This window comes from Alligator mississippiensis, chromosome 4, assembly GCF_030867095.1.
Source record: "Alligator mississippiensis isolate rAllMis1 chromosome 4, rAllMis1, whole genome shotgun sequence".
In the NCBI taxonomy this organism is placed as follows: Eukaryota; Metazoa; Chordata; order Crocodylia; family Alligatoridae; genus Alligator; species Alligator mississippiensis.
Genome location: NC_081827.1, coordinates 245,558,229 through 245,585,597, shown reverse-complemented (window position 1 = coordinate 245,585,597; position 27,369 = coordinate 245,558,229). Strand labels below are relative to the sequence as shown.

Sequence of the window (27,369 nt, the reverse complement as noted above, 5' to 3'; positions counted from 1 at the left end):
CTAGCTAATGTTACCCAGCTAGTGATGTGTATGATTTTTAGCTATTGTCTCTTCCTTTATTGATGATGTTCCTTGCAACCCCCTCCCCTGCCATGTAAAATTTAAATATGTAAATTAGACTTTTCCCAGAGCCTGATGAAGGGACTTTGCTCCCAGAAGCCTGCAGAAAAGGACAATTTTCTTGTCATTTTCCAATTGGTCTAATAAAAGATATCATTTTGGAAACAAGAGTTCTAGTTTTTTGTAGATCTTTTTGTCTCAGACCAACATGGCTACCAAGTACACCCCTGAAAGGATAACATATGGCATTTAGGAAACCATGTAGAAAAGAATCTGAAATACCACACTGAATCAATTTGTGATTCTTTAAAGTTGAAATTTGGGCACCACTGAATTTAATAGGAGTTGGTGGATGCATCGATATGTGTGCTTGACTGTGGAGCTGACTAATCCGTCACAATCTACAAGTGCGTCAGTATTAGGGCACAGTAAATTGATTAACTCTGCCATATGATAGTACTATCCTACAGCAGAGTAATTATGTGTGCTGCAATGCACGTGTAGATAGTGACAGGGCTGGCTGGGGCATGAGGGGCTGCCTGCTACCCAGACCTGCACTTTAGCACTCTTGTGCCCCAGCTAGCCCCTCCGCCACCCAGTGCCGCCACTTGGAGCCAGGGCTGACCCCCTGGACCCTCTGCCAGCTGTGGTCCTGGGTGCACATATAGACACTGCATCTGGGAGTAGCTGACTTGGGTGCAAACAGAGCCAGAGTTTATTTTGCCACCTTAATACCACGTATAGATGCACCCAGTGTAATCCTGAATGTGACTTCAGGCATCAGACAAGATTTCAAGATACCAAAGAGCATATTACCAGCTTGAGCGCCTTAGATGCTGCGGACTGGTACTGCTTAGTTATGGCATTCAGAATCTAGCAGTAGAGACACAGAAACCCCACTAGAACAGAGTTACAGAGAAAGAAACTAGACTTAGCTACCACTATCCCACGTAGTATTGAGACTGGTAAAGAAGCATTTATCTTCTCTGGAAACAACCAAGTGTACAGGACAAAATGGCCAATCCATGGACTATTAACCTCGGGTTAGATTCTCAGCTCCTATAAATCACATTGGCTCCAATGAATGCAGTGGAACTGTGTTGACTTATAGCAGCTGGTAAGCTGGCCCCTTTAATATTTCTCAGGCTATTTCTTATCCACTGCACCTAGTAGGTGATTGGTTACCTAAGGGATGTGTTTTTATTTCTGTTTCCTAACTGGTAACTGGAATTTTACATGTGAATTGATTTTAGGAACCAGCTCTAATTACAACAGTTTTTACTTATTATTGATTAGGAAAAAAATGGAAATCCATTGTGGCATCCCCCACAATTCCCTCCTGTAAAATTGATTAATCTTATGTATTATTTAATTCTTTTTTCTGTTAAATATTTCACATCAGCATCAAGCCCAGTAAAAGTTTTCTGCTGTGCTAGTTTCTTCAGAGGATTTCACTAGAATCTTTTACCTGGACTTTCTAGTTGCATTTACAATGCTGTGAGTCTTCCAGTTTAGGGTATATTGTCGTTGCAGTTACAGCAGGCGATTAGCACAAATGTCTGAGCACCGAGGTTAATGTAGGCCAGGTGGGAGCAGTCATACTGCAAAGCTCTCCTTGAATTACTGTGTTCTTGATGCTGCTATGATCTCTGCTAGAGCTCCCTGGGGCACACCCCATAGTTCTTTGTGCTGCAGTAAAATGAACTACTCTACTACCCTTGTGACTTGTAACAACACTTGTCTGTTCTCCTTGGCAAACAGTGGAAGGTGTGGGAAGGACTGGATGACTATAGGCACTTGAGTCATTTATTGTGTGACCTCACTGTAAAACAGGGGGTTAGGAGCTGAGTGAATGTTTCTAATCTGTAGAAACCTTGATTTCTAACCTGTATTACTACTTGCAGCAGTTAACCCGGGATTAAAACTACCACCGGGCTAAAGGGAGAGGTTTTTGCATGTGGATGTGGGGGTTCAGGGCAATGCTTCAAGTAGGAGTGAGAGCCCAAGCTAATTCTGCTGTGAAGAGACACCCCCATTAAGTCAGTGTTACCACTGCTGTTTCCTTCTTTAACTTCTATTAATTCTTCAATTCTATACATGATGTCTGCCAAGAAGGGAATCATCACAAAATCAGAATCAGTTCACAAATAATTTGCAAACAACATAAAAGGTCTACATTTGTTAAACAGGTTTCATCGCTGCAAAGCAAATAGCACAAGGTAAGGCCACAATGTATTTCTAATTATCAAAATGTTATGGGATGGACTTTAATCCACAGTTGAAAAGACTTTTTTTAATAGGAAGGTCCACATTACGAACAGCTGCACCGCTCTAAACGATCCTACTTTGAAAATATAGTGTTCATTCTGGCTTGGTGCACATGCTATCAGTGTGCAATTGAGGTGAATTAAGGGTCAGTTGTGGACCAGGACTTTACAGCTTCACAATCGATAACAGCTCACAGCGGGCTGATCAAGTAATTGTATATGTGGTTTTGTCAGAAAGACAAATGTGAAGAACAAAAACCTTTGATCTGATGGTTAACTGAGTTGGATTATGACAAAATGTCCTGCTAACTTAAAGATAAAGAGGCATGAGTATTTGTCAGAGAGCAAGCAAAGCACAGCTTATGATTTGGATCTCTGAACTGAAGTACATCAAACAAAATTGTCTTGTTTATAGCAGAAAAAATACCTCCCATGGAAAAGCAAGTGGAATTGAAGTTTCATACAAATATTTTGAAAGCAAATCCGAAGAAGTGGACAGTTCATGCCTAAATTGTCTCCGAGTCAGTATAGACTAAAAAGGTTGTATATGGAACAAAAAGAGAAGATAATTTTTTTCTGCGGTGTCTAAGGCCCAAATGTCCATGTTGCTTAAATACATTTTAATAAAGTCACTAAATTTAACCAAATAAGGCAATACATGTAAGTACAGTAAACTGCATAGAAAAACAACAGCCATCTAAAATTGCAGAACTAAGCTGGTCCAGATCATACCGGGAATATGTATCCAGGCCAGATCCTCATTATCACAGGGTGTAAAAAGAGGTAGTTTATCTGGGCCAAGGAAACAGCAAAAATGTATACCAGCTCCGAAAGTCATCAGACTGTATAAAAGGTAGGTCTTAGAGAATTTATAAAAGCATCCTCCAGGGTTTTAGGGGATTGACAGGGGCACAGATTTTCTTAAATAACAAAAGCAATGAAGCACACTGCCTTAGCTTAACAGAGATCACAAGGAGGCAATTCTCGCTCCAAATTAATATTCAGATATTTCAGAGATGTCGAGAAACCTCTCCCATGTGGTAAGTTATAAATATGTGGAATGACCTTCCATGGCAAGGTTGTTCCCATAAAATGCTGGGCTCATTAAAAACAAATCCAATAAGATGCCATATAGGGTGGACAGTGAGCACTGTAAATCAGCAAAGCCATGACATCTCTGATTAGTAATGCCTACTGCCTTTTACTATGCTGCAAGGAAGGCTTGCTTTTCAGCATCTAAAAAAGGAAATGTTCCATCCTTTTCCTCTGACCTTTTCTTGGTTCCTCTTTCCAATGCACCCCTTTCTCCTCCCCTTCCACCCCAGCTTTAATGGAGTCTCTTCACTTGTCACAAGGACTTAGCTCCTTCATTCCTACCGCAATTCTTACTTTACACTTCTGTCCAAGGATTATAAAGCACTTTACTAACATTAACTGAGCCCCATAACACTTGGCAAAGAGTTGTATTAAAGGACTAAATGACTTCTTAAGATGACACAGGTCAATATAGGAACAAACCTCTCGGTCACCGGCCTGAACCACTGTACCCCCCTTGCCCATCAGGCCAGAAACCAACGGGCAAGGTGGCAGCAGCCAAACATGCTGATTGCAGGGAACACTTCTCATTCACCCAGAGCAGCACCAGCCAAGGCAACAGGCCAGCGGGCAGTGGAGTGTGGTTCTCAGGGTTGCTAAGGCTTCTGTTCTTGACCTCGGGTTTCAGGGAGGAAGAAGTAAATGGAAGCAGGGCACTCTTGCATTGTTCAAAGAGGGAACAGGAGCAGAGAGCTGGGCAGTAGGAGCTTAAGATAAGTACACCATAAATGCTTGGGTGGGGAGAGAAGAGGCTGCACCACAATAAGGGAAACAAGGTATTCCTTCCGTAGTGAACATACCTGAGATGGATTTCATATTGCCCAGCATGACGGGGCTGCACATTCCTCAAAACCAGGGTGAAGATATCTTCATTTTGCAGCATCTCACATCCTGTCCCGGGCTTTATTTCCTGTCCGTTTTTAAACCAGTGAACTGTGGGGAATGGGTCTCCAGCAATGGCACAGGAGATGAGGACATTTTGCCCTGGAGCTGCTGTCACTGATCTGGGTTTGCTAATGAACCAGGGTTGAATACCATCCTGAGGTTCTGCAACACACAAACACAGGAACCGTGCAGGACTCAGAAATAATAATTAACAAAAGAAACATCCAGGCCTAGATGCCATCAGCAAATGAACAACAGTGCGTGCAAAACACCCATGGAGGAACAAGGTTATTTTGCACACTTCACGGAATAATCTTTTAATTTGACAATGCAGCCAGGCTTTATCTTTGTGAGTAGCTCCTATTAATAGGCTACTGATACTAATCAGTTGTATCGTACTTTCTTGGCCAGATCCAAGCCCATAATAAGAGACGTGCAAAGAGACATTAAAACGGCCCTACATGGAGAGCTGAGGATTTTTTTCTTAGCTAGTGCGGCTCGGGGGGTGGGAAGGGCAAGTCAAGGGCAGGTGAGGGTTTGCTGGTGGGCAGGTCAGTATTATAACCCCTAAAAGGGCTCTTATGAGTCAGTGTAAAAGCCCAAACCATGAAGCTGAACCCAACAGGAGCAGGGTGAAGCTAGCATCAGGCTAGACAGCAAAGAGAAGAGCCACTACCCCAGCTCTTCCCCAGGGGTGCCTACCCACACAGTTTCCTCTAACCACGGAGCGAGAACGAATGAAGATCTTGCTCACATAATGACCAGTCAGAGGCACGGCAAGATGAAAAGCCAAGATGTTGGTAGCTCACTATGCTGTATGCCTGATTTCTTCTTTAGAAGAGATGGAGGTGGGCACATCTAAAAGCCCTATGCCCCCATGTGAGGCATATCCTTCCCTATGCTTTCAAAGGCTTTCTGTATGCGGTTGTTTTCAAATGGTGGATATCAACCATTCCTCACCCCTTATTTTTATGGTGCTAATAATAAAAGAAGGCAGAATGCTTGGCTCCTGGGCAGGTTTTCAAAATGCCTGAAGCTTTATAATTAGAAAGAAAACTAGCATTAAAATGGTTTACATTAAGTCCACAGCTAAATGGGCCTCGATAATTATAACCTGAATCAGATATAATAGAGTATTTGTGCAATCCTCAGATTAAGCTGCCAGAACGGGGTTTTTTACATAGTGATAGGACATTTCAGAGTGAAAACAGAGAAACTGCTTCTGCTCAGTACTTCTCTTAGCTGAGTTCTGAGAATTCGCAGCCTCCTCCTTAACACAACTTATGCATACGCTATTTTATTTTAAATAGGCCCTCCTCCAGCATACATATTTTTGTCTTTATGCTCTTCCCATACTTATGGATAGGAGCACTTTCAGCTTCATACCTTGGACAGTCAAAGTTGCATGAGTCTGTGTTTCTCCTAAGTCATTCCAGGCTTCACAAGTATATTTGCCTGTGTCCTCAGGAAATACCTCCTGGATGTACAGGCTGTACTCATTGCCTTTCTTCTCAAAGTGAAAATCTTCTGTCTCCTGGATTTCTTTCCCATTGTGCAGCCAGATAATTTCAGGTGGGGGGTTTGCTGAGCAAAGAAAAAGAAAAAGGCATCAACATGACTGAAAACAGAAGAGGGGTTATCTGCCTTTTCAAATCTCAGACAAGACTAACTTCAGCTTTGGCGCAGGCAGGCACAAATCCCACTGATTCCCCTCTATGTCGAGGGGTGGTTATAACTCTTGGAACATTTTGAAATGAGGTTCTACTTAAATACAGATCAGCCTGTTGTATTTTTCTCCCTGCCTCCTTTTCAGTTTATGGCTTGAGATCAGCATCAAAACAGGAACCATTTGCAAATCTGAATTTGTGTCTGCTCCCTCCTTCACCAAACTCAAGCCAAAATAACCTATGTGTTCAGAGAAGAAAGGGTGGTGGCTTCACGTAGGGAAGTAGCAGAGGCAGGTGGACACCAGAAAAAACTGGGTTGCAAGCTTCTTGCTGAGGTTCCCAATAGGAGCACAAAGCACAGTAAGATCTCTTTCTCACAAGGCTGTCCTTGCTAATCACCTATTCTAATTCTTATGAAAGGCAAAATTGCTGCAAATGGAAAACTTAAGCCAAGGGATGCTAGGCTGGTTTTCTTTCATTGTTTTTAAAGGTACAGTATAGTGATACCTTTACTCGTAATGAGTAGTGCTTTATGCCTATTAATTGGACCACTATTAATTGGACCACTGGAGTACTAATGTACTACTGAACACAAGTTAGGGAATTGCATCGTTTGCAAGTTCATCCTTCAGCGACATCAATGCCCAGACCTGGTACTACGTAACATAGAGTCATTTGTAGTTTGATTAATTAGAGATCATAAAAAGTAAGGTGGGGTAGGCTGGAAAGTGATTTTTACAGACTCTGAACACAAGGTTGCGGTCAAAGATTCGTGCTACCACAGTTCACTGCAGGACTGCTCTGTCTTCTACAGCACTAATCTTATAGCAGTAGACAGCATTTCAGTCTTGTCTAGGCTTAATGACATTTTGACAATAAGAATTTGCTATTACCTGGCTTATTATTCCAATAAAAGGGCACTTCTACAGGTCTGAACACGCCAACAAAAGGCAGTGTTCACTCACCCTGAAGGTTGATCAAGATGACCCATTTTTGCTTTATTAAAATTGGTTCCTGGAAGCACAAAGGAAAGCACTGCATGGTTTAGTGATTTGGTGATCTAGCATCTAAGGGCTTTTCTTTTCAATAATGTTGGTACCTGGGCTCCTTACCTGACACTTCCACGGTCATTATGACTTGACTTCCATCCATTACTTTGAGGTCAGTCAGACCTTTCAGGAAGACTGGTGCAAAGTTCTTGTTAGGCTGGATGGCCTGTGTGCCCTCCACTTTTGTGCTGCTTTTTTTTTCTGTGAAACAGAATAAAATAGTTATCTTCCTATTTTAATTTTTAATAGTTATCTTCCTATTTTATTTTTGGAACACTCCCTACTAAATTTAAGCTGCTCTGAGGCTTGAGTTAACTTCATTTTGAGATCTTAGCCCAGCTCCCAACGCTCAGATAAACACATCAACAAACTACTACCAATGCGGGCAACCCTCGCTTAATGCTGTTTCGCTTAGCGCTATTTCGCTATAACGCTCATTTTAAACTGATACCTAATTGCACTTAGTGCTCATGAGTTTTGTTATAATGCTCGCGGTTGCCATCTTGGGTCATTAAAAGCAATTGCAGTTGCCATCTTGGGTCATCAAATACTTTCAATTTCGCTTAATGCTCGTTTCGCTTAACGCCCGGTTTTTCAGGAACCAATTAAGAGCGCTAAACGGGGGCTGCCTGTATGGTCACATCTCTTCTCTAAGTGTTAATGGAGACCTAACTATCCTCCCGTTGGGAGAATCTCCTCAGAGCTGAGGTTTAATTCAGGATAGGACAAAGAAACGTGCCCTTATTTTTCTTAACACTCCTGTCCTCACGCAGAGAGTTTTGGGCTCTGCAGCTGACAATCCAGCTCCTTTCATGAGTGCACATTAAACGCTTTAAAAAGATGTAATACAAGTAGCTACTCTCATGACCCATGAGTTAAAACTTTGAACTCACTGAAACATGGGATTTGTCATGCTGAATCAAACTACAATTCATTTAGCCTGGTGGCCTGCCAATACCAAATGGATTAGAGGAGTGCAATCAACTTCACAACCCTTTCCTGTAGTACAGCCTGCTAGTAGTGTCATGATGGGGAGGTTTCCTTCACAAGTCCAGAGACGATCAGTTGATGTCTGGCAGCCTGAGCTGTGCTTAGCATCATTTTAGGATTCAGTAGTTAAAACTTATTTGTTCTTTAAAAACATCCAGTTGTGGTAGGAGACTCCTACTACCTGTAATAGTATAGCCAGCTGAAGGGTTTCACATGGCGTGAGGCTACTTTATTTGGCTAGATCCATCACACGGGGTAAGTGCATCTGCCTAATCACTCAAAACAGGGCCATTTATGGATCAGGACAAATGCAACGAGTCATAAAATACTTGTCGGTCATTTGGATACGCTTGCTGCCTGAATCTGTGAGCTCACTGATGGCAGAGATTGTGTTCCCTTGCACAGCGCCAAGCAGAGGCTTGGCTGACTATCAGTCAGAACAACTTCCCATCATCCGTTCCCATCATAAAAGCTTTGGCCAACTTCCCCCGCCTTGAAGATTGTTACTGGTGTGTAACAAGACACTTGAAATAATACAACGGTAATGCAGTGTGCTGGAGTGGGGTAGAGTAGCCCCCAACGAGCCAGGGAAATAGGGAGAACAGAATGGAGCATCTTTGAAGGGAGTTTGTTGAGCTGACCTGAGGACAATTTCCAACTCATTCACTGTTTGTGTGCTATCTAACTTTGGAAGCAGAGCGGACTGGCATTTCCTCTAGCAGAGGTTTTTTTTTGTTTTTTTTTTTAGCAGAAATGGCCCAAGGGCTTATGGCGTTCTTTCCATGAGCCTGGCTAGGAAGGTATTGAACCTGTGAGACAAGAAATGTGGGAATTCAGCTAGGTACTGCTGATCAGCTTAATGGGATTAACTTCCCACTGTGCTGGATACGTCCAGCTCAGAGTTTGTGACAGTATTGATCTGTAACATGACAGATGCTGCACAAGTGAAATGGTCAAAATTTGGGCCTGGCCCATCTCCAGTGATGAGAGTGGCTCAGTTTCTCCTGCCCTTCATTCTTCGCTCCTGGAGAATGCTAGAGAGAATGGCTGAGCTGTTTGATCCTACCTCTTTTTTTCTCTGCTGCAACCCCCCAGAACAGAAACAGATCTGAAACGAAGTAGCAAGCCATAAAAGGGGAAAAATGACAATAAGAAAGGGAGGGAGGAAAGCAGAAGAAAGAAATAGGGCAGAGAAAAGGTGAGGAGAGAGATCAAAGGGGACATTAAAAAATAATAGCACTTCTGTAATCCCCTTCCATCAAGGCATCTCATAACATTTTACAGAGAGAGAAGGAAGGAGACAGACCAAAAGGGGAAGGGACAAGCAAAGAAAAAAAGATGGACAGGGAAGGAAATAGCATCATAACCGATAACACTGCACTGAGACACAAGGGAACTTTTCACTTTACTGGAATATGTATGTCTTCAGTTCTATACACATCTAAATGTAGTTCTGTACACATCTAAATCCCTGGGTTTCTGGCCTTTTATCAAGGAACAAGCTATACTGTGCATGGCCCCAAAATATTTAGAAAATTTGGGGTCATCACTGCTGAAGGAACAGAAGAAAAACAACCCCAGAAAGGAATCTGTCAGCAATGTTAACTCCTCCAAGAGCGTGCCACAAAAATGCATGTTTAATGTGCTGGAATAAAACCAATTGTTCCATAAAAAACCTGCTTCCATATAAACACTAAAGGGAGATTGCAACAGAGGGGACAAGCAAATCATTAAAAAGAAATGAACGCCTCCATTACAAGAGTGATTTCAATTTGGTCCCTGATTTCCGCAAGCTGGTTTTAGCTGAGGAATCCTGCACCTACCTGGAGCCCTACTGAGGGCAGTGTGGGCCCAAGAGTCTGCTTTTTCAAAACAATTTGCAAAATCTAGGTCCAAACAGGATCGTACCCTAGCAACTAGGCAATGCTGACCATTAAAGGAGAAGAAGTGCAGACGACCAACACCAGATCCAACTGCTGCTTAAGAGCCTCAGAAATAATACTTAGAAAGAACTCATAGGCTGGACTTCGCCTTGTGCCAATCTCTGAACACAGGTGAATTTCACCTATCAAAATGAAGATAAACTATGCAGAAATTAGAAAGGAATTGAAAGGGCGAGGATATTTTAAGAACCTGAAGAGTGTTACCACCGTTGGGGGAAATCCAGAGGGGTGTGTCAGCATCCTATTCTACCTAAACCATGGACAGGAAAATTTAAGCTGGTCAGCAAAGAAAAGCTTCCAAAAGTTTAGCAGGATCTTTTCAGGTGCAGAGACAAAGGCACATGTGTATATCATAACCACTCTGAGAACATCCTCATCCTTACAAATAAAATATGTACCAAAACAGAGGCATTTTGTCTGATTCAATCTACTCCTTACAAGAGTAACGGTTGGTCTTTTCGGTTTATCTTGAATGATTCCCCCTTCTCCATTTTCCACAATATACTGTATTATGCTTAGTAGTGGAGATGACACTGTTTTCTGATGCCCACTCTCCTTGGAAAAGTGATATATAAGAAAGCTGGTTAGCATTAATGAAACTCTAGAATTGCCTGAAAAATTGCTAATTGCACAGGTGCTATAGTGGAAAATGAAAAAAGCAGTCATGGCTAAGGTGACTAGTTTTCCCCATTCATATGGGGATAGCTCTATCAAGCCTTCAGTCAGCGCAGATGTAGTTAGGGATCTTCTGGAAGGGCTAGACATTTTTAAATCTGCAGGTCCAGATGCCCTCCACCCAAGGGTGTTGAGGGAGCTGGCAGGGGTCATCGCGGAGCCCTTGGCCCGGCTGTATGAGCATTCATGGTCATCTGGCCAGGTGCTGGGGGATTGGAAACTGGCTAATGTGGTCCCTATTTTCAAGAAGGGGAGGAAGGAGGACCCAAGTAACTATAGGCCTGTAAGCCTCACCTCAGTCCTCAGGAAGCTCTTGGAGAGAATCATCAAGGAGCATATCTGTGGGGGGCCTGCAGGGGAGATCATGCTCAGGGGCAATTGGCATGGGTTCATCAAAGGCAGGTCCTGCCAGACCAACCTGATTGCCTTTTATGACCAAGTAACTAAATCCTTGGATGATGGTGTCACTGTGGACATAGTCTTTCTAGACTTTAAGAAGGCCTTTGACACTGTCTCTCACCCCATCCTCATCAATAAATTAAGCCACTGCGGCATTGATGCCTGCAGAGTTGGATGGGTAAAAAATTGGCTGATGGGGCGCACTCAGAGAGTAGTGGTGGACGGGTTGTACTCAACCTGGCGAGATGTGAGCAGTGGGGTCCCCCAGGGCTCGGTCCTCGGGCCTGCACTGTTTAACATCTTCATCAGCGACTTGGATGAGGGGGTGGAAAGCACGCTGTCCAAGTTTGCTGATGACACTAAGATGTGGGGCGAGGTGGACACACTTGAAGGGAGAGAGAGGCCGGAACTAGATTTAGACAGACTACAAAAGTGGGCAGATGAGAATAGGATGGGGTTCAATGTAGACAAATGCAGGGTGCTGCACCTTGGGAGAAGGAATCCACAGCATACAAACAGGCTGGGCAGTTCCCTTCTTGAAAGCACAGAGGCGGAAAGGGATCTTGGAGTCATTATTGACTCCAAGATGAACATGAGCCGCCAATGCCAGACCGCAGCCAGCAAGGCCAGCCGTACCTTGTCATGCATCCAAAGGTGCATCTCAAGCCAGTCCAGATAGGTGATGCTCCCACTCTATGCAACTTTGGTCAGGCTGCAGTTGGAGTACTGTGTCCAGTACTGAGCGCCGCACTTCAAAAGGGATACGGCCAGCCTGGAGAGGGTTCAGAGGAGGCCACCGGCTTGGTGAGAGGGCAGCAGGACAGGCCCTGCGAGGAGAGACTGAAGGACCTGAACCTGTTCAGCCTCAGCAAGAGGAGGCTGAGGGGGGACCTGGTGGCTGCCTACAAGCTCATCGGGGGGATCAACAGCAAATAGGCAGAGCCCTCTTCTCCCCAGCACCACCTGGGGTGACAAGGAACAATGGTAATAAGCTGATGGAGAATAGGATTAGGTTAGAGATCAGGAGGCAATATTTTACAGTTCGGGTGGCCAAAATCTGGAACCAACTTCCCAGGGAAGTGGTCCTCTCCCCTACCTTGGGCAAATTCAAGAGGAGGTTGAACGATCACCTGTCTGGGGTCTTGTGAACCCAGCATTTATTCCTGCCTGTGGCAGGGGGTCAGGCTAGATGATCTGTTCAGGTCCCTCCTGACCCTGACTACTATGAAACTATGAATCTTGGGTAGAGCACAAGAAAAATACATGGCTAAAAAGGCTGGTTCCATAGCAACCAGAAATTACTGTCTTCAAACATACACAATGCTCACAAAATAGATTTTAAAAAGAAAGATTGTCCCTCTGTAGTAATGCCTCTGATTTTATACTGCTTGTGCCAAATACTGTGTGCTGACGGTGAAAATGACTTAAGTTAAAAAGGCCAAATGCTAAATTGTACAAATGATCTGTCCGGCAAAGCAGCATTTATGCAAGAAATATAGGACTGTTTATTACATGCAATATGCACTCCAGAAACAGCACAAGACATCACCTTTTAATTGTGCTCAGGAAAACGAAACGGATCTGCTGACAACTGTTTTGAGGACTACTATACCTACGTAACATGCCTTAATTGTTATCCAGTTCTACTGTAGTGCACTGATCCCTCTTTCAGTAAGTTGATGCTACATACAGCAGTGATTCTTAACCAAGGTGCCACAGCACCCTAGGGTGCCATAAGATCCTTTCAAAGGGTGTCACACAATATTAGAGCTGTTAGGTGTGCAAACCCCTACAGCTGATAACCCAAGACATTTCATTTAGGAATTTAGAGTGTCAAAACCTGCTTTTCTGCATTCTTTGCAGCAGATTTGCTCTATAATTTTTTCTATAGTCAAGAAATGAGTGAAAGCTAAGAGCTTTTGGTGCCTAGAGTCTAATGAGGGGTGCTTGCAGTCTAGCAATGGTAAGAACCACTGATATAGTCAGGGTTGTCCCGGGGGGGGAGAACTGGGGCAATCGCCCCAGGCCCTGCGCTTTGGGGGCCCCCACCGAGCTGGGTGGAGAGGCTGCAGCTGCCACTTCTGAAGTGGAGCCTCCCACCCACCCGATGGGTTGGCCAGTTTTTGCCTGTTCCAGCCACTACCCGTCCCACCGTGTCCGGTGTGCAGGGGCATTCACTCCCCAGCATAAGTGTGCCATGGGATGGGGAGCGGGGCCCTGCACAGGCTGCTTTGCCCTGGGCCCTGTACCCTGCTGAGATCATCTCTGTATACAGATTCAAAGCTATCGTATACTGCACTCAAACACGTTATGGCCTTGTAGTACTTTGGCAGGGCTGCACAAAGTATTTTCCTAATTTACATTAAAATACACAAAAGTTTCTTGAGGTTCAAACACATGGATGTTTAATTTACCTTGTGTGGATCATGCTTGAACAAATGGCATCTGATGTTTTTGTGAAAAAAGGCAAAAACATTAACATGATTGATATAATCCCAGGCTAAATGAATGATTTTGCTTCCCATATATGGTGAAAGTGTATAGACCCCATATGTTTCCACTTGCTATAGAAAACATTTAACATATGCCTGAATTCTAGTGAGTGCTGGCAAAGAAACCTGGGAGCTATCTTAGGACTTGCAGCCACCCCCAAGAAGCATCTACACACCAGGCACCACAAGTCACCTGCTAACCACGTGCATATGGTGGAGGGACTGAATTCATGACTTACACCAGCGCTGGGGAACTAGAGGCCAAGGGGAAGAGAAACACAGTACCCAAGAGCAAAGGCTAACCCTATACGACATGCCCCACAGGAACAGCTTTGAGGACTTCCTTTATCCCCTCCTCCCAAAGCCCCTTTTGTCATTTGAATAATGGGAACTAGGGTTAGGCTCCCTAGGTCTGAACAATAATGGCTTGCACAGAACAGCCATGGTTAAGAACCAGAGGGTGCTTTGAATCGATGCCTTTTCTAGAAAGCAATGTGAAATCTCAGTCTCTCTAAACTACTAGCAGCAACCAACTCCCTGATGGTATTTTCGCTGCCAGAGGGGGAAAGGCAATACAAGGGGGACATTTTTAAACTAAAACTTGGAACAAAGTTTGGTTGCTGATTTTGATACCTCTCCTTACAATGTCATCATCTCACCCCTACCCCTGCCCTAGCTCTAAAATGCAGGAGCCCCAATCTCTCAGAACAGCAGTACTAATTAGTTACAACCAGCTCCACTCTTTTAATCCCATATGTCCCTGATTCATTACTGTGCTGCTTTGATTCAACAGTTGTTTAACTTTAAAGTGAAAATCCGACGGCCAATACAAGAGAAAACTGTCATAAAGATTAAAAAAAAAAAATCTGTTGAAATCTGGGATGTTTAATTTTTTCTCCAAGGAGTTTCAGCATAGTTGCTTCAACCAGCCTGAAATGGATCATCATCCTGGCTATAAATCATGACGGTTACACAGGAAAGATCTGATGAGGCAGTAATGCAGGTTTCATGAAGAGTTTGTAAAATGTAATCCATTCAGCAGCTAGGATGTTTTACCATAATTTACAAAAATAGCCACCAGTTTTAACTCCGTCTTTCTGCTTCACACAGATGGCCAAGTAACGCAGGCTGGCATATCCTAGGGCAGAGATTCTCAACCCGAGGTGCCATAGCCACAACAGCAGCACTGTTAGGTGTGCAAATACCTGCTTCTTTCACAAGATAAACCAAGAGATTCCAAATAGGTATCCATAGTGCCAAAAACATGTCTGACCTGTTGTGGTTTTTCTGAGTTCTTTGCAACAGAAGAGTTGCTCCATTTCTTTTCCATGGTCAAAAAATGAGTGAAAACTAAGAGCTGGCATTTTCTGACAGGTGCCTTGAGTCTAAGGAGGTTGAGAACCACCAAAGCAACCACACGATCTACAGGGGCTGTGTACCTCGGGCTGCATGGAGCCCTCACAGTGCCTTGGTGGTGGCAACATTACCCCAGGCTTGCGAGAAGGGGGTCAGTCAGACATAGGTACCCCAGGGGAGATACCCAAAGCATGGTTTTGGGTTGGACACAGTGAGGTGGGTGGCTCAGCCTAGTACCGCCCCCTGTCCCGCCACATGGTACGACTGTTCCACTAAGCTGATTAACCTTTGTTCAGCTTACAGTGCAAGGTGTAACAAGGCCCTAACATAATATTTCAGCCCAGCTGGGGCTTGAACTGAAGGCCAAAGTCAACAGAAAGGCTCCCATTGATTTCGCCCAATGTCATCTGAACTAGGACAGACTTTTTAAAAAACAAAGTAAGTTGTACAATTCCTGCAGTTTTCCTTTTGATGTTAATACTTAAAATCTTTGGGAAATAGTAAGTAATAGGATGCAGAGGTCAGTGAGAAACTGGAAGACTCCATAATTATCAGCCAACAGCACACAGTACTAAGGCTAGATGTTTAGGAATAGAAAGGGAAGCATTAAAAGGTTATATTCTATAACCACATGTATTTGACACTATTCTGTGTTTTCCCCACAGTTTCCTAACCCCCAAGGGTTTACTTTTTCTTAGACAGGGCAACTCCAATGAGTGTCCAATCCAGTGTTTCTGAAAAGAAATGGCCACTGAGTGCATCACATCCATAGAGGTTAAGAACAGCTCTAATCCTCCAACTTCCTACTAAAAAGACAGGATTCCCAGCCTGTTTGGAAGAGCACAAGGAGTTCCACATCCAACTGCCTTTGATGCACAGCTATTCAATTTCTACTATGCCTTCATTTCTTTGTGGGCTTAAATCACTGACTCCACTCTCACTACTATATTGATGCTTTACTGTCTCTATATAACTGGCTATAATGTTAAATAATGACTCGGAATTCTATCACCTCTTTTGCTCCGGGATCTCAAAATTACCTTTGATTAGTTTAACCTCTATAAGTTGAAAATTATTAATAGACTCTTATTATTAGCTATGGGCCCAAGCCAAAACACACTTAAATTCAGGAAAGTCTGGTTCTGACTCAGAACCTTGTGACTTGGATAAAACTTTAATTATTATTGCAGAAGGGTAAACTGAGTTATATTATTGCTTATTAATGAGCATTTACATACTATGCCATGAGTATGCCTAGCACTTAAAAAAGAGAAAGTTTATAGGAAATTCATGCTGCACTGTATGAGTTAATTTATCACATACCTGTTTATATATATACACATATTGTGTGTGTGTGTATGCGTGTGTGGATGTATCTATATATATGTATCTATAAATACACACAATTCAGACATTAGTTTAGTGGAAAAAAGTACAAAAATAGTCTTTCTTCTGAGAAGATATACATGAGAAAAAAGCATTATTAATCAGACTAGAGTTTCTCAGATCCTACATCTGATATTAAAAAGAGGGGAAGGATTATGGTGTGGGTCTGGATCCAGATCCAGTCCTTTTTGAAGATGGGAGGTGTAGCGAGATTCTGCCAGGTCCCACTTTATTTCTAGACAAAATAGTTAACTAGACCAGTAGTGATCAATTGGATTTGCCCTGCAGGCTGGATAGGCAATGCCTGGATGGACCATGGGCCAGATCCAGCTGGTGGGCCCAATCTGGCCCGCAGAATGGCGCGGTGGGGCCCAATCCCCAGAGGTGGGGAGCAGCATGGCCTAAATCCAGTGACGTGGTGGAACAGAGTGTGGCCTGGCTTGGATCTGGCTGTGCAGGGAGAAGGGCACATGGCCTGCCCCAATATGGCCACACGTGGGGGGAGAGGATGGGCATGGCCCTGATCTGGCTTTGGTGCTTGGAGACTTGCCAGTGGGGTAGGTGGCTGTATTAATTACCACTACTCTCCCAACTGCAAAATTTCCCAACCCATGGGGAGCCCTGGGACCTGGCCACCACCACTGCCACTGCTTCCCATTGCTGGAGCTCACTGCCGCCAAAGCCCCAAGTCTGTGGGTCCCATCTAGTTTGCAGACCGTGGGTTGCTGAGCCCTGTACTAGGAGATAGATTCCCTTTGCAAGGATTGAGGTAGAAAGCAGAATATGGGCATTTTTAACATTAAGACCACTGTGAGCTGCAAAATATATTTGTGAGGACGATGGTGAGTGAAGCCAAACTCACTGTTTTGAGAGAGAGCCCCCCCCCTCCACACACACACACACACACACACACACACACACACACACACACACACACACACACACACTTCTGGAGTCCTGCCAATGGGTCTACCTGCCTCTGATCTGAGCTGGTTCGTTCTGGCCTGCAACCTGAAAAGGTTGCCAGCTGGTGTCCACTGTTAAAATTATGGCCCTACTTTACAAAATGAATGTGTGTAAATGACTCTTTCAGATTCTGTTCTGTTCCCCAGGTATATTTAGAGTCCCTTTAGCTGACTTCAGGAACAAACCAGTATACTTTTGCCTTTCCTTTTACCCTGTGAGTCCCGGAGAACCAAGAATTCTAATACGGAGCAACCCTGTTTAAACATTGAACAGAAATCTGAATAACTGAGAAAAGCAAGAACTCACATTTGGGTCCCTGTTTAATTTTTGTGGGTACAAACTACTCCCAGGTAAAAGGGAAGCTTCTGCACCCCTTAGGGTGCACCCCAAACTACAAGGGAAGCGGCCTTCTTCCTTCAGCCTGACATGAGATATAGAAGTCACCCAAGAATACAATGAGGGAGTTAGATCTTGGCCCATTCAAAGCAAAGGGCATTTTGCCATTGACTGTAGGCCAGGCATCCATCCTCAGTGAGCAGTGCTCCTTAGTGAAGCTATCCATCTTAATATTTCTGAGGACAAGGTGGAAAATATTCACTAACTGAGGTCAGGAAAGAACGGCACAGTTAGCATGAAACATTCGAAGATACCTTTCTTCTGAAGTTGTGGCCACTCACTCCTGAAGGAAACAAGATACCAAGAAAAGACCCACCAGCCTGTCCTGGTGACGAATGCCCCTTCTGCTCTCAGGTCTCTAAGACAGAACGAAATATGCATATAGGGTTTTTCATTTCCTCTGAGGTCCAGAGTGCTCTTAATCTCCACCAAAATCCCTGGGATCTCAGGGTGCTCATTACCTCACAGGTTGAGCATGAGACCTCCGTCCCCAATATCTATATGCAGTGCTGTGCAGAGAAACCTGGGCCCACACAGGTCCATTAGGACCTGCATTAGGACAGCGCTCTGCTCAGATGAATTAGCCCCGCTGCAGAGCAGGGTAAATTAGCCAGGGTAGAGGGCCATGTTAATACAGCCATAACTTTCCTGGTGCCTGTGGTAGCTCAGGCTTCCTCACATAGCACTGTACTTGCTGTGCAGACATACCCTGGCAGTCCAGGACTGGTGAAGCATAAAATATACGCTGCCTTGTGCTTCTAGCCCAGCAAACCTCCTGTTTAGTCCTTATAAGAGACATGCCAGAGGCATCTGCTTGCCAAAATCATAGGGTAAGGATGCCTAGCCTGAACTGTGCAGAAAGGACTCTCTCTACATTGCCCATTTATGGTGTCTAAATAACACTTTGGCTCACAGGCTAATGAACTGAGCTGAGAAGAAGACTTAACTCCAAAAGTGCTTCTTGCGAGCAAACCTAGGGAGTGAAGCAGCAGCTTCTGCTTCCATCTCTCTGAGAGTGACAGATGTACATGTAGAAAGTCTGAGTTGGGAAGCAGGCTGCCCGGCTTTCAGCTGGAAAGGAGGAAACTTTACAAGAAGTTCCACCTCCCTGCCTATTTCCAAAATAAATATCTCCAGCTGCTTGCAATTCTCAGATTAACAGAGCTGTCAACCCAAAATAAAAAGGGGGCTGATTAAACAGAAAACTGATATGAGGACATTCATCTTGTCTGGCTTTTTTGTTTCTTCTCAGAAAGTGATTTTCTGTGTTAGGCCTAAATTCATGTGGTTAAAACACTCTCTGCCAGAGTTGTAAAGCTTGCAAGCTTGGTTAGAACTGGCCCCAAAATAATTAGGGCTCTGTGGACTTCAAGCAATTATAGACAATTTATTTTTAAGTGAGGATTCAGCTTGGTTTGCAATTTTGCAATGGTAGTTCAAGGTCTAATGATCTGACAGCATCCTTTAGAAACCTAACTCCCATTGTGTATGCTGACAATCAACTGAGTCTGCAGCTGCTTGTGCCAAATGCAAAGCCTCATTTAAATACTGATCCATGAGGATGTACCTTAACTGCACGGCTGACCTGGCCCTACACTCTGAATGCTCTAACCCCTCTTCCATCAGCACAACACTAGATCTGGCCTGCAGGGCTCCTAGAAGGGCCAGCATAAGTGGGGACAGAGCTTGGTACCACCTCTAAAGCCCCTCAGGGGGTACATGTTGGTCAGTGATGTAACAGGGCAGCTGGGTACCTGAGACAATGACGATGCACAGGGCAGCAGTGACATCTGGCTACTGGCATCTCGGAAGCAGCTGCCATCTTTCTCCTTCCCCTTCCTCAAAACGGCACCTGGGGCTGCTGCCCTACTAGTGATGGCAATGTGTGGGGCAAGGGGGAGGGGGCACAGGTGACAGCTGTGTTATGCTCCATGCTGCTGCTTCCCCTGCTGCTGCTGCGACATACCCCGCTGCCACTGGGTCCATATTCAGTCCACAAGGAGACCTGTGGTCTGTATCTGGCCTGTGTGAAGCCCCACAGTTTGAAGGTGGACCAGAAAGCAGGTGAGTTTGACACCCCTGCTGTAACCCACTGCAAGTAAGCTTTTAGCTTAGGCTAGCAGCTACAGTTAAAGGTATAAACTTTCATGTCAGCCCAGCCCAGCAACATAACTGCCCTGCAGTGACAATGCAGGCCAGTCTAAGCCCTGATGTCTTTAGCCTGCCAGTCCCACCCCCTGACCAGTGCCACCTGGGCTGTGTTTTTATGCTTAGCTCTTTTTTTGTGCATTGGAAGTTACCATTTTAACCTTGTGTTTGTCTTCTCCATTTCTACTGCATGGCATAGGCATTTCGAGAGAGATGCCAAGCCAGAAATCCACCTCCAGCTCAGCAGAGGCTGACAACAAAGGATGGAGGATGGGAGTCACCTCCAAGGAGGATTATTCTGCACTGGTCTGGTCCTGTAGGGAGCATACCAGGAAAGCCAAGGCTGCAACTGAACTCCAGCTAGCTTTGAGCATCAAGGACAATAAAAAGTCCTTTTTCAGATATGTGGGGAGCCGGAGGAAAAGCAGGGGCAACGTTGGACCTCTGCTGAACCAGATGGGGCAACTGACAACTGACGCCCAGGAAAAAGCCAACCTATTAAATAGGTATTTTGCGTCGGTCTTTCATCAGCCCCATGGGACGCCTGTGCCTGCTACAGGGCCGGGAAGTCCGGGTGAGGGTGATCCCCTGCCCTCCATTAATGCTGACTTTGTGAAGGAACATCTTGAGAAGCTGGATACCTTCAAGTCAGCCGGCCCTGACAATCTTCACCCCAGGGTACTCAAGGAGCTGGCGAGCATCATAGCCCAGCCTCTAGCGCGGATCTTTGAAAACTCTTGGCGCTCTGGTGTAGTGCCCGAAGACTGGAAGAAGGCCAACGTGGTGCCTATCTTCAAGAAAGGGAGGAAAGTGGATCCGGCTAACTATAGGCCCATCAGCCTGACTTCTATCCCAGGGAAGATCTTAGAAAAGTTTATTAAGGAGGCCATCCTTAATGGACTGGCCGACGCCAACATCTTAAGGGATAGCCAGCATGGGTTTGTTGCGGGTGGGTCTTGCTTGACCAATCTCATTTCCTTCTACGACCAGGTGACCTATCACCTGGACAAGGGAGGTGAGATTGATGTCATATATCTTGACTTCAAAAAAGCCTTCGATCTGGTGTCCCATGATCGTCTCTTGGAGAAACTGGCCAATTGTCGCCTTGGGTCCCCCACGATCCACTGGCTGGAAAATTGGCTCCGGGGTCGGACCCAGAGGGTAGTAATTGATGCAAGTCACTCATCGTGGTGTCCTGTGACCAGTGGGGTCCCCCAGGGCTCTGTCCTTGGACCCATACTGTTCAACATCTTCATTAACGATGTGGACACTGGAGTCAGAAGCGGACTGGCCAAGTTCGCCGATGACACCAAACTTTGGGGCAAAGCATCCACGCCAGAAGACAGGCGGGTGATCCAGGCTGACCTGGACAGGCTCAGCAAGTGGGTGGATGAGAATCTGATGGTGTTCAACGCCGATAAATGCAAGGTTCGCCACCTTGGGAAAAAAAACCCGCAGCATCCTTATAGGCTCGGCAGTGCTATGTTGGCTAGCACTATGGAAGAAAGAGACTTGGGGGTCATCATTGACTACAAGATGAACATGAGCCTGCAATGCGATGCTGCGGCTAGTAAAGCGACCAAAACGCTGGCTTGCATCCATAGATGCTTCTCAAGCAAATCCCGGGACGTCATTCTCCCCCTGTACTTGGCCTTAGTGAGGCCGCAGCTGGAGTACTGCGTCCAGGTTTGGGCTCCACAATTCAGAAAGGATGTGGAGAAGCTTGAGAGAGTCCAGAGAAGAGCCACGCGCATGATCAGAGGTCAGGGAAGCAGACCCTACGATGACAGGCTGAGAGCCCTGGGGCTCTTTAGCCTGGATAAGCGCAGGCTCAGGGGTGATCTGATGGCCACCTACAAGTTTATCAGGGGTGACCACCAGTATCTGGGGGAACGTTTGTTCACCAGAGCGCCCCAAGGGATGACGAGGTCGAATGGTCACAAACTGCTACAAGATCGTTTCAGGCTGGACATAAGGAAGAATTTCTTTACTGTCCGAGCCCCCAAGGTCTGGAACAGCCTGCCACCGGAGGTGGTTCAAGCGCCTTCACTGAACACCTTCAAGATGAAACTGGATGCTTTTCTTGCTGGGATCCTATGACCCCAGCTGACGTCCTGCCCTTTGGGCGGGAGGCTGGACTCGATGATCTTCCGAGGTCCCTTCTAGCCCTAATGTCTATGAAATCTATGAAATCTATGAAACAGCCCTCCTGGTAAGGCTGTGTAAAGAATACCAGTGAACCCCAGCATTTGGGAAATGTACCCAAAAGACATTTCTATGTTGGGTGGAGAGGGGAAAAAACAGACAGAAATGTCAGTCAGGTTTGCTACAAATCACTGCGGTTTGCAGACTGAATTCCTTAATGACGTGCCCATTACAAGTTTTTACTGCCAAATGCTGTTTGCTTTCGCCTTCAGAGCTGTCTGCCTTAAGAATGAACAACACGGCTCGCAATGTTATTTACTTCAAGCATTTGATCTTTTGTCACTGCCACAGACAGCAGCTCTACGCCTGGGCTGGGAGGAGGCGGGGAGAGAGCACGCAAGCCTGCACACAAGTTCAGAGGGCAACACAGCTTTATGCATCACTAAGAAATTCCACTGTAGGACATGCCAGATCTCTATCCCAGTGAGAGCTAGCACTGGTACTCGGGGCAGGAGCGGGGCTCTTCACCCATGACAGCTGGTCAGACCTAACTCTGCAGTAGGATGTGCCCTTAGGGCAGAATTATGGTCCTTACAGCCTTGCTTTTGGCCACTGTGGTTGGGCAGGTGGAACCCAGGGCAGAATTTAGCTTTTGATATGAACAAATCGTGTAAACTACTCTTTTTAGAGGCTATGGGAACTGTGTGTATAGAGAGAGCAAGAGAATTGTTAGATGTGGTAAAATTAAAATACATCCCACCTGAAAGGATAAAGGATATTAAGCTGAGTAGCTCAAATAAGATTCAATGTGTGAACGAGAACAGCATTTGGAGCTATCTTATTATAGGGGGACAAAACTGAAAGGGCTAATTATGTCCATGGTTCAGGGTAGAACCAGGGATCAGGAAGGAAATCTTCCAGGGGTGTTATGAAACCAAAGCAGCTGTGCTCTAAGGTTAATGTGGATCCTCCCAAATAGCCCATTGCAACATAACTCCTAAATAACAAATACTTGTGGTCTGGCAGAAAGCAATGGGAAGTGGCTAAATTTCCCTTTACAAAGGTCTCCCTTCATTGAGTTAGCTGAGTGTCAAGTATGCCCTGCATGGGAGAAATCTGTACCTGCTAAGGACCTTGACCCCACCCTGAACAATAGCTGCCAATGCCTCACAGGCTGTCTGATGCCTACCAGCCTAACCAGTGGGCACCTGCTGGCTGGCATTGCTCCACCTGACATCAGAAGAGCAGTGGTCAGTAGGACACAATGATCAAGACAAACTGAAGATGAGAGACACCTGCTGCATGACCATCCCACAGCACACAAACACCTGAAGTCATGCACCAGCTTCCTCATCAGCACCCAACCTCTCAATGTCACAGCCGAGGAGACACAACTACAGATGTGGAACCAGAGGCTGAAGAAAATACCTGATAGTGAAAAAATGGACATTCCAGTGACCCAGTCCTTATCACCAGGGGCTGATGAACCACGGCAAAGGTGGCAATGTTTGAACTGCCTACGTATTGGGGGTTGGATGCTCCAAGGAACTAATGAAGAAGTGGGGCTATACCACTGGTTCAACCACCTGTGACTGTGGCACAGAGCCTCAGACTATGCAACATCTGCTGCAGAGCCCACAGCTTGGAGACACATGTACAATGAAAGATCTTGCAAAGCAGAATAAGTGAGCACGAGCCCGCTTAACAAGATGGCCAAATGTGGTGTGGAGAACACAGAAGAAGCAGCAGAAGAAGAAGAACTCACAGTTAAAGAGCAAAATAAAACACTGCTGTGAACCAGCCCTTAAGTCTGCTTCACTGTCATGCTGGTATTTACCTGATTTTGTGACAGCATTAGACAGTGGGGCAGAATCTGGATAAGAAACCGTCACCTGTGTTACACTGCACCTTTGCATGTTCGAGACAGGTGTTGAGCAGGTTGACTAGCACTCTTGCAGTTGGGACTTTCGTCCTCCCTGAACCTGAGGCACGAGATATTCCCTGGCTTACAGTTTAACTCGGATGAATACCAGCACTCAGTGAACTATTTCAAGTGTCATGTAACTGGCTGTCTAATTATTTTAATTGGCATGTAATTGTCTGGCAAAGCTCATCAACATCCAGGTAGGCTTAAGGTGAATGCCATAAGCAATGGGCACCAAGATGAATGTCATACAGGTGACAGAAGTACATGAGTTGTTGTCTTGAGCAATAGCATCTGATGACTTCAGACTGGGTTGGGAAGCCATTTACTTGTGAAAATGACTATCACTGTATTCAAACTGAAAGTAGCTCCATAAAAGCACACATAGCACAGGAAAGCTGAATTCATTTTTTAAAGCAGAAGCTCAAGAAACCTTAATTCTATAAAATTACATTGTTCTTCCATGGGGCTGAGAATTGGAAACCGGGTTCACTCCTATGAAATACCCAGTACACCCTATTCTCAGGTCATCCTGCCATGCCACATCACGCCTACTCAGAATCCATTTGCACTGTGATCCTTTTTGAAGAGCTTTAAACATCAGGCTCAACCCAAGACATAGTTTTGATAGGATGACTTTTTGATTTGTAGCCTATTAGCTAATCTAGGTCAGCTGCTTTTGTAAACTCTATTTAGGGTAACAGAATGTTTTAAGTGGTTTGGGGTTTTTTTTGGTTTTAGTATTAGCTTATACATACTTTTGCTTGACATTATTTTTAATGGATTCTGGTGGTTGCCCAGAAGTCAGAGATGGGAATGCTCTATTTAACAATTCAGCCCATCTCCAGCCAAATGCAGGATCATCCTAAGGTTACAGCCACAATAATCTCTCTTCTGGTAGTAGATAAGGATTTCACATTTGTTCACCTTACTATATGAGGACACCCGCAGAGTTAGAGATGTTTTTATGTTAACCACCCACTGGTTTTCTACAGCTCTAGTTTGTTTTTTGCTGACAGGAAACATTCATGTCATTCCCACTGTTCAACCTTTATTCATTCTGTATGCAGAAATCCTCCATTTGCTTCCAAATCTAGTCCTGTTTTTTTCTGGATATTGTTTACATCATATATCTGTCCTTAGAAATGTCACTCACTTTGATTAAATGAATCTTATGGCTATTAAAGCTTCCTTACACGGCTTGGTCTTATCTCTCATGTTGGGTCTCTAGGCTGGTTTGGGTTCCATATGTAGGCCTGGGATGCTGCGAGAATGGAATTTATTAAACAAGAAGCTACAACCTTCAAGTTGTTAGTGAAATACGTAGAGTGCCAGAGCATTACCATGAGGACACTGCTACAACACAATGAAAAAGCTTTCTCTAACGACACATTCGCCCTGATCATTACACCTTCCTTCTGACCCCTTGCTCAATTTCTCAATTAACAAAAACTAGCCCCCAACAATCAGTGCAGTCAGAAGGGTGTTCTAGGTCCATAGCTGGATAATACTTTAGGCTGTTTAACAAAGATGGATCTTAGAAGTCTTCTGTAGTTTTCTACTGATTACATTAGCAAGATGACAAACCTGTGGCACTGATGAGGTACAAAGATAGGCTTAATAGCCTTAATATATGTGAAACATTATAGTTCCTGTGGCCTCAGACAGAAATGTATATCTTCAAGACGCAAATATGCAAAGCCTCAATTAAAGCTTTGAAGAGAGGTTGATAATCTTGTCTAAAGATTAAGGTTCAGGAAAGGTGCTCGAATACGTAAAAAGAAACAACCCATCAAGCAAATACAAGCAGTTCCCAAACAGAAAAAGAGATGGTTCCTACCTGAGAACTCGTCCTCTGCTAAGTTACATTTTGTGGCTCCGCTCGCAGTGACTGGAATAAAATGAACTTGTTTCCCAGAAAGCATATTCCTCTGCTGCTCTGATAAACTAGTAACAGCAGATGCTCTGAGAGGCTTTCAGGTGACTAATCTGCTTGTCGTGTGATCAATGATGAATGGCTACAGTAAGAAGATTATGAGGGCTGTTGGCTACCCAACATAGACACTTACGGGGGGAGGCTGTGTAAATAAATACTGACATGAATGGAGGTGGAGAGAAATGGGAACAAAAACGAAGTTGGTGTCAAAGGACAGAAGTGGTGAAGGAAGCACAAATAAGAGCAGCAGATCCCGTGCACAGTAGGGCTGTGCGAAGCTTTGGTAGCCAATTCAATTTGGAGGAGATTCGGCTAGATTCGGGAGGCAAATTTCTGAAACCAAATTGAATTGGGAGACCCATTAAAAGGTCCAAATCGAATCGGCAGCCCCCGAATAGATTTAGAAGCCTCCAGTTTGATTCGGAGATTCAGGTGGTCCCTGCTCGCTGCCGCAGGGAGATGGACCCAGGCTCCGTGCCAGTAAGTAGGGGGCGAGGGGGCTGAGGAGGGGGGAGGGGACCATGGGGGAACCCCGCCCAGCCCCAGCTTGCTCCCAGAGCCCCCCCGAGTGCCCCCACACCTGGCCCCAGCCCCTGCCTGCTCCCCCAGCTCCTCCCCCACATGGCTGCCCCATCCAGCCCGTGTCCCAGCACTTAAAAAAAAAAAAAAAAAAAAAAAGCCCTGAGCTCACTGGCTGCAGCGATCAGGTCCTCTAGGGGCTCATGGCAGAGCTCCCCATGCAGCGCGGGGCAGTGGGGTTGGCTTCCCTGCCTGGCACCTGGGTGGCAGCTGTCTCATTGTGCAGGTGCAGCGTGGCTCGACAGGGTGCCACAGGGCTCTGCACACTGTCTGGGAGCTAGGGCCACTCAAGCTGAGCGCTGCTGGGCTCCGGGAGACTGCAGTAGCCGCCTCAGTTCTGGGACAGCGCGTGGCACCATGCTGAGCTGTGCTGCACCCGCATGATGTGACAGATGCTGCGCGGGTGCCAGGCAGGGAGGGGCGATCCCTGCTGTGTGGAGGGGGCTCTGCCATGAACGCCCAGAGGTCCCTGATCGCTGCTGCTGCAGCCAGTGAGTGCAGAGCCTTTTTTTTTTTTTTTTTTTTTTAATGCCAGGATGCTGGGGCTGGGTAGGGCAGCCATAGGCGAGGGGGGAGTGGGCAGGGGGCGGGGCTCTGCTTGCCGCTGCCACACCCCCGCCACTGACACTAACACTGCTGCTGCTGCCTGTTCAATTCAGAGGAGATTTGGCCCAATTCAGCAGCTGAATCTCCAAATCTGAACTGGCCGAACCGAATCGGGACAGTGACTTGAATCACCGAATCAAATCACTGTCCCTCTGAATTGGCTGAATCTGAAGCCGAAATGAATACGTGCTGCTTTGCACAGGCCTAGTGCATGGTGTTTGCTGAGCCAGAGAGGCAGTTTTACAGAAGCAGACTCTGCTGGGTGAAAGCACTGGGAAGAGAAGGGTATCTGTGAAACGATGGGTGGTACCGATAGAATGGTGAGAATCCTGTTGAAACTAAACCTCAAGCCTGCACTTATGCAGCTGTCGTCGTCTAGAGAAGATGTCTTCAGTGCTGAAATTG

At 45.4% G+C, this 27,369-nt stretch overlaps 1 protein-coding gene across 3 annotated transcripts in view; it reads right to left on the bottom strand.

The window, feature by feature from the left end:
* Positions 1–27,369, bottom strand: part of MYLK (myosin light chain kinase) — a 356,584-nt gene that overhangs the window by 130,014 nt on the left and 199,201 nt on the right. For all 3 annotated transcript variants that reach the window (XM_006259414.4, XM_059727477.1, XM_014599482.3), the window contains 3 exons: positions 7,087–7,224; positions 5,694–5,891; positions 4,223–4,469 (listed from right to left, as the gene is read on the bottom strand). In XM_006259414.4, coding sequence (XP_006259476.3) covers positions 4,223–4,469; positions 5,694–5,891; positions 7,087–7,224 — 583 coding nt within the window. The remainder of the gene's footprint in view (positions 1–4,222; positions 4,470–5,693; positions 5,892–7,086; positions 7,225–27,369) is intronic.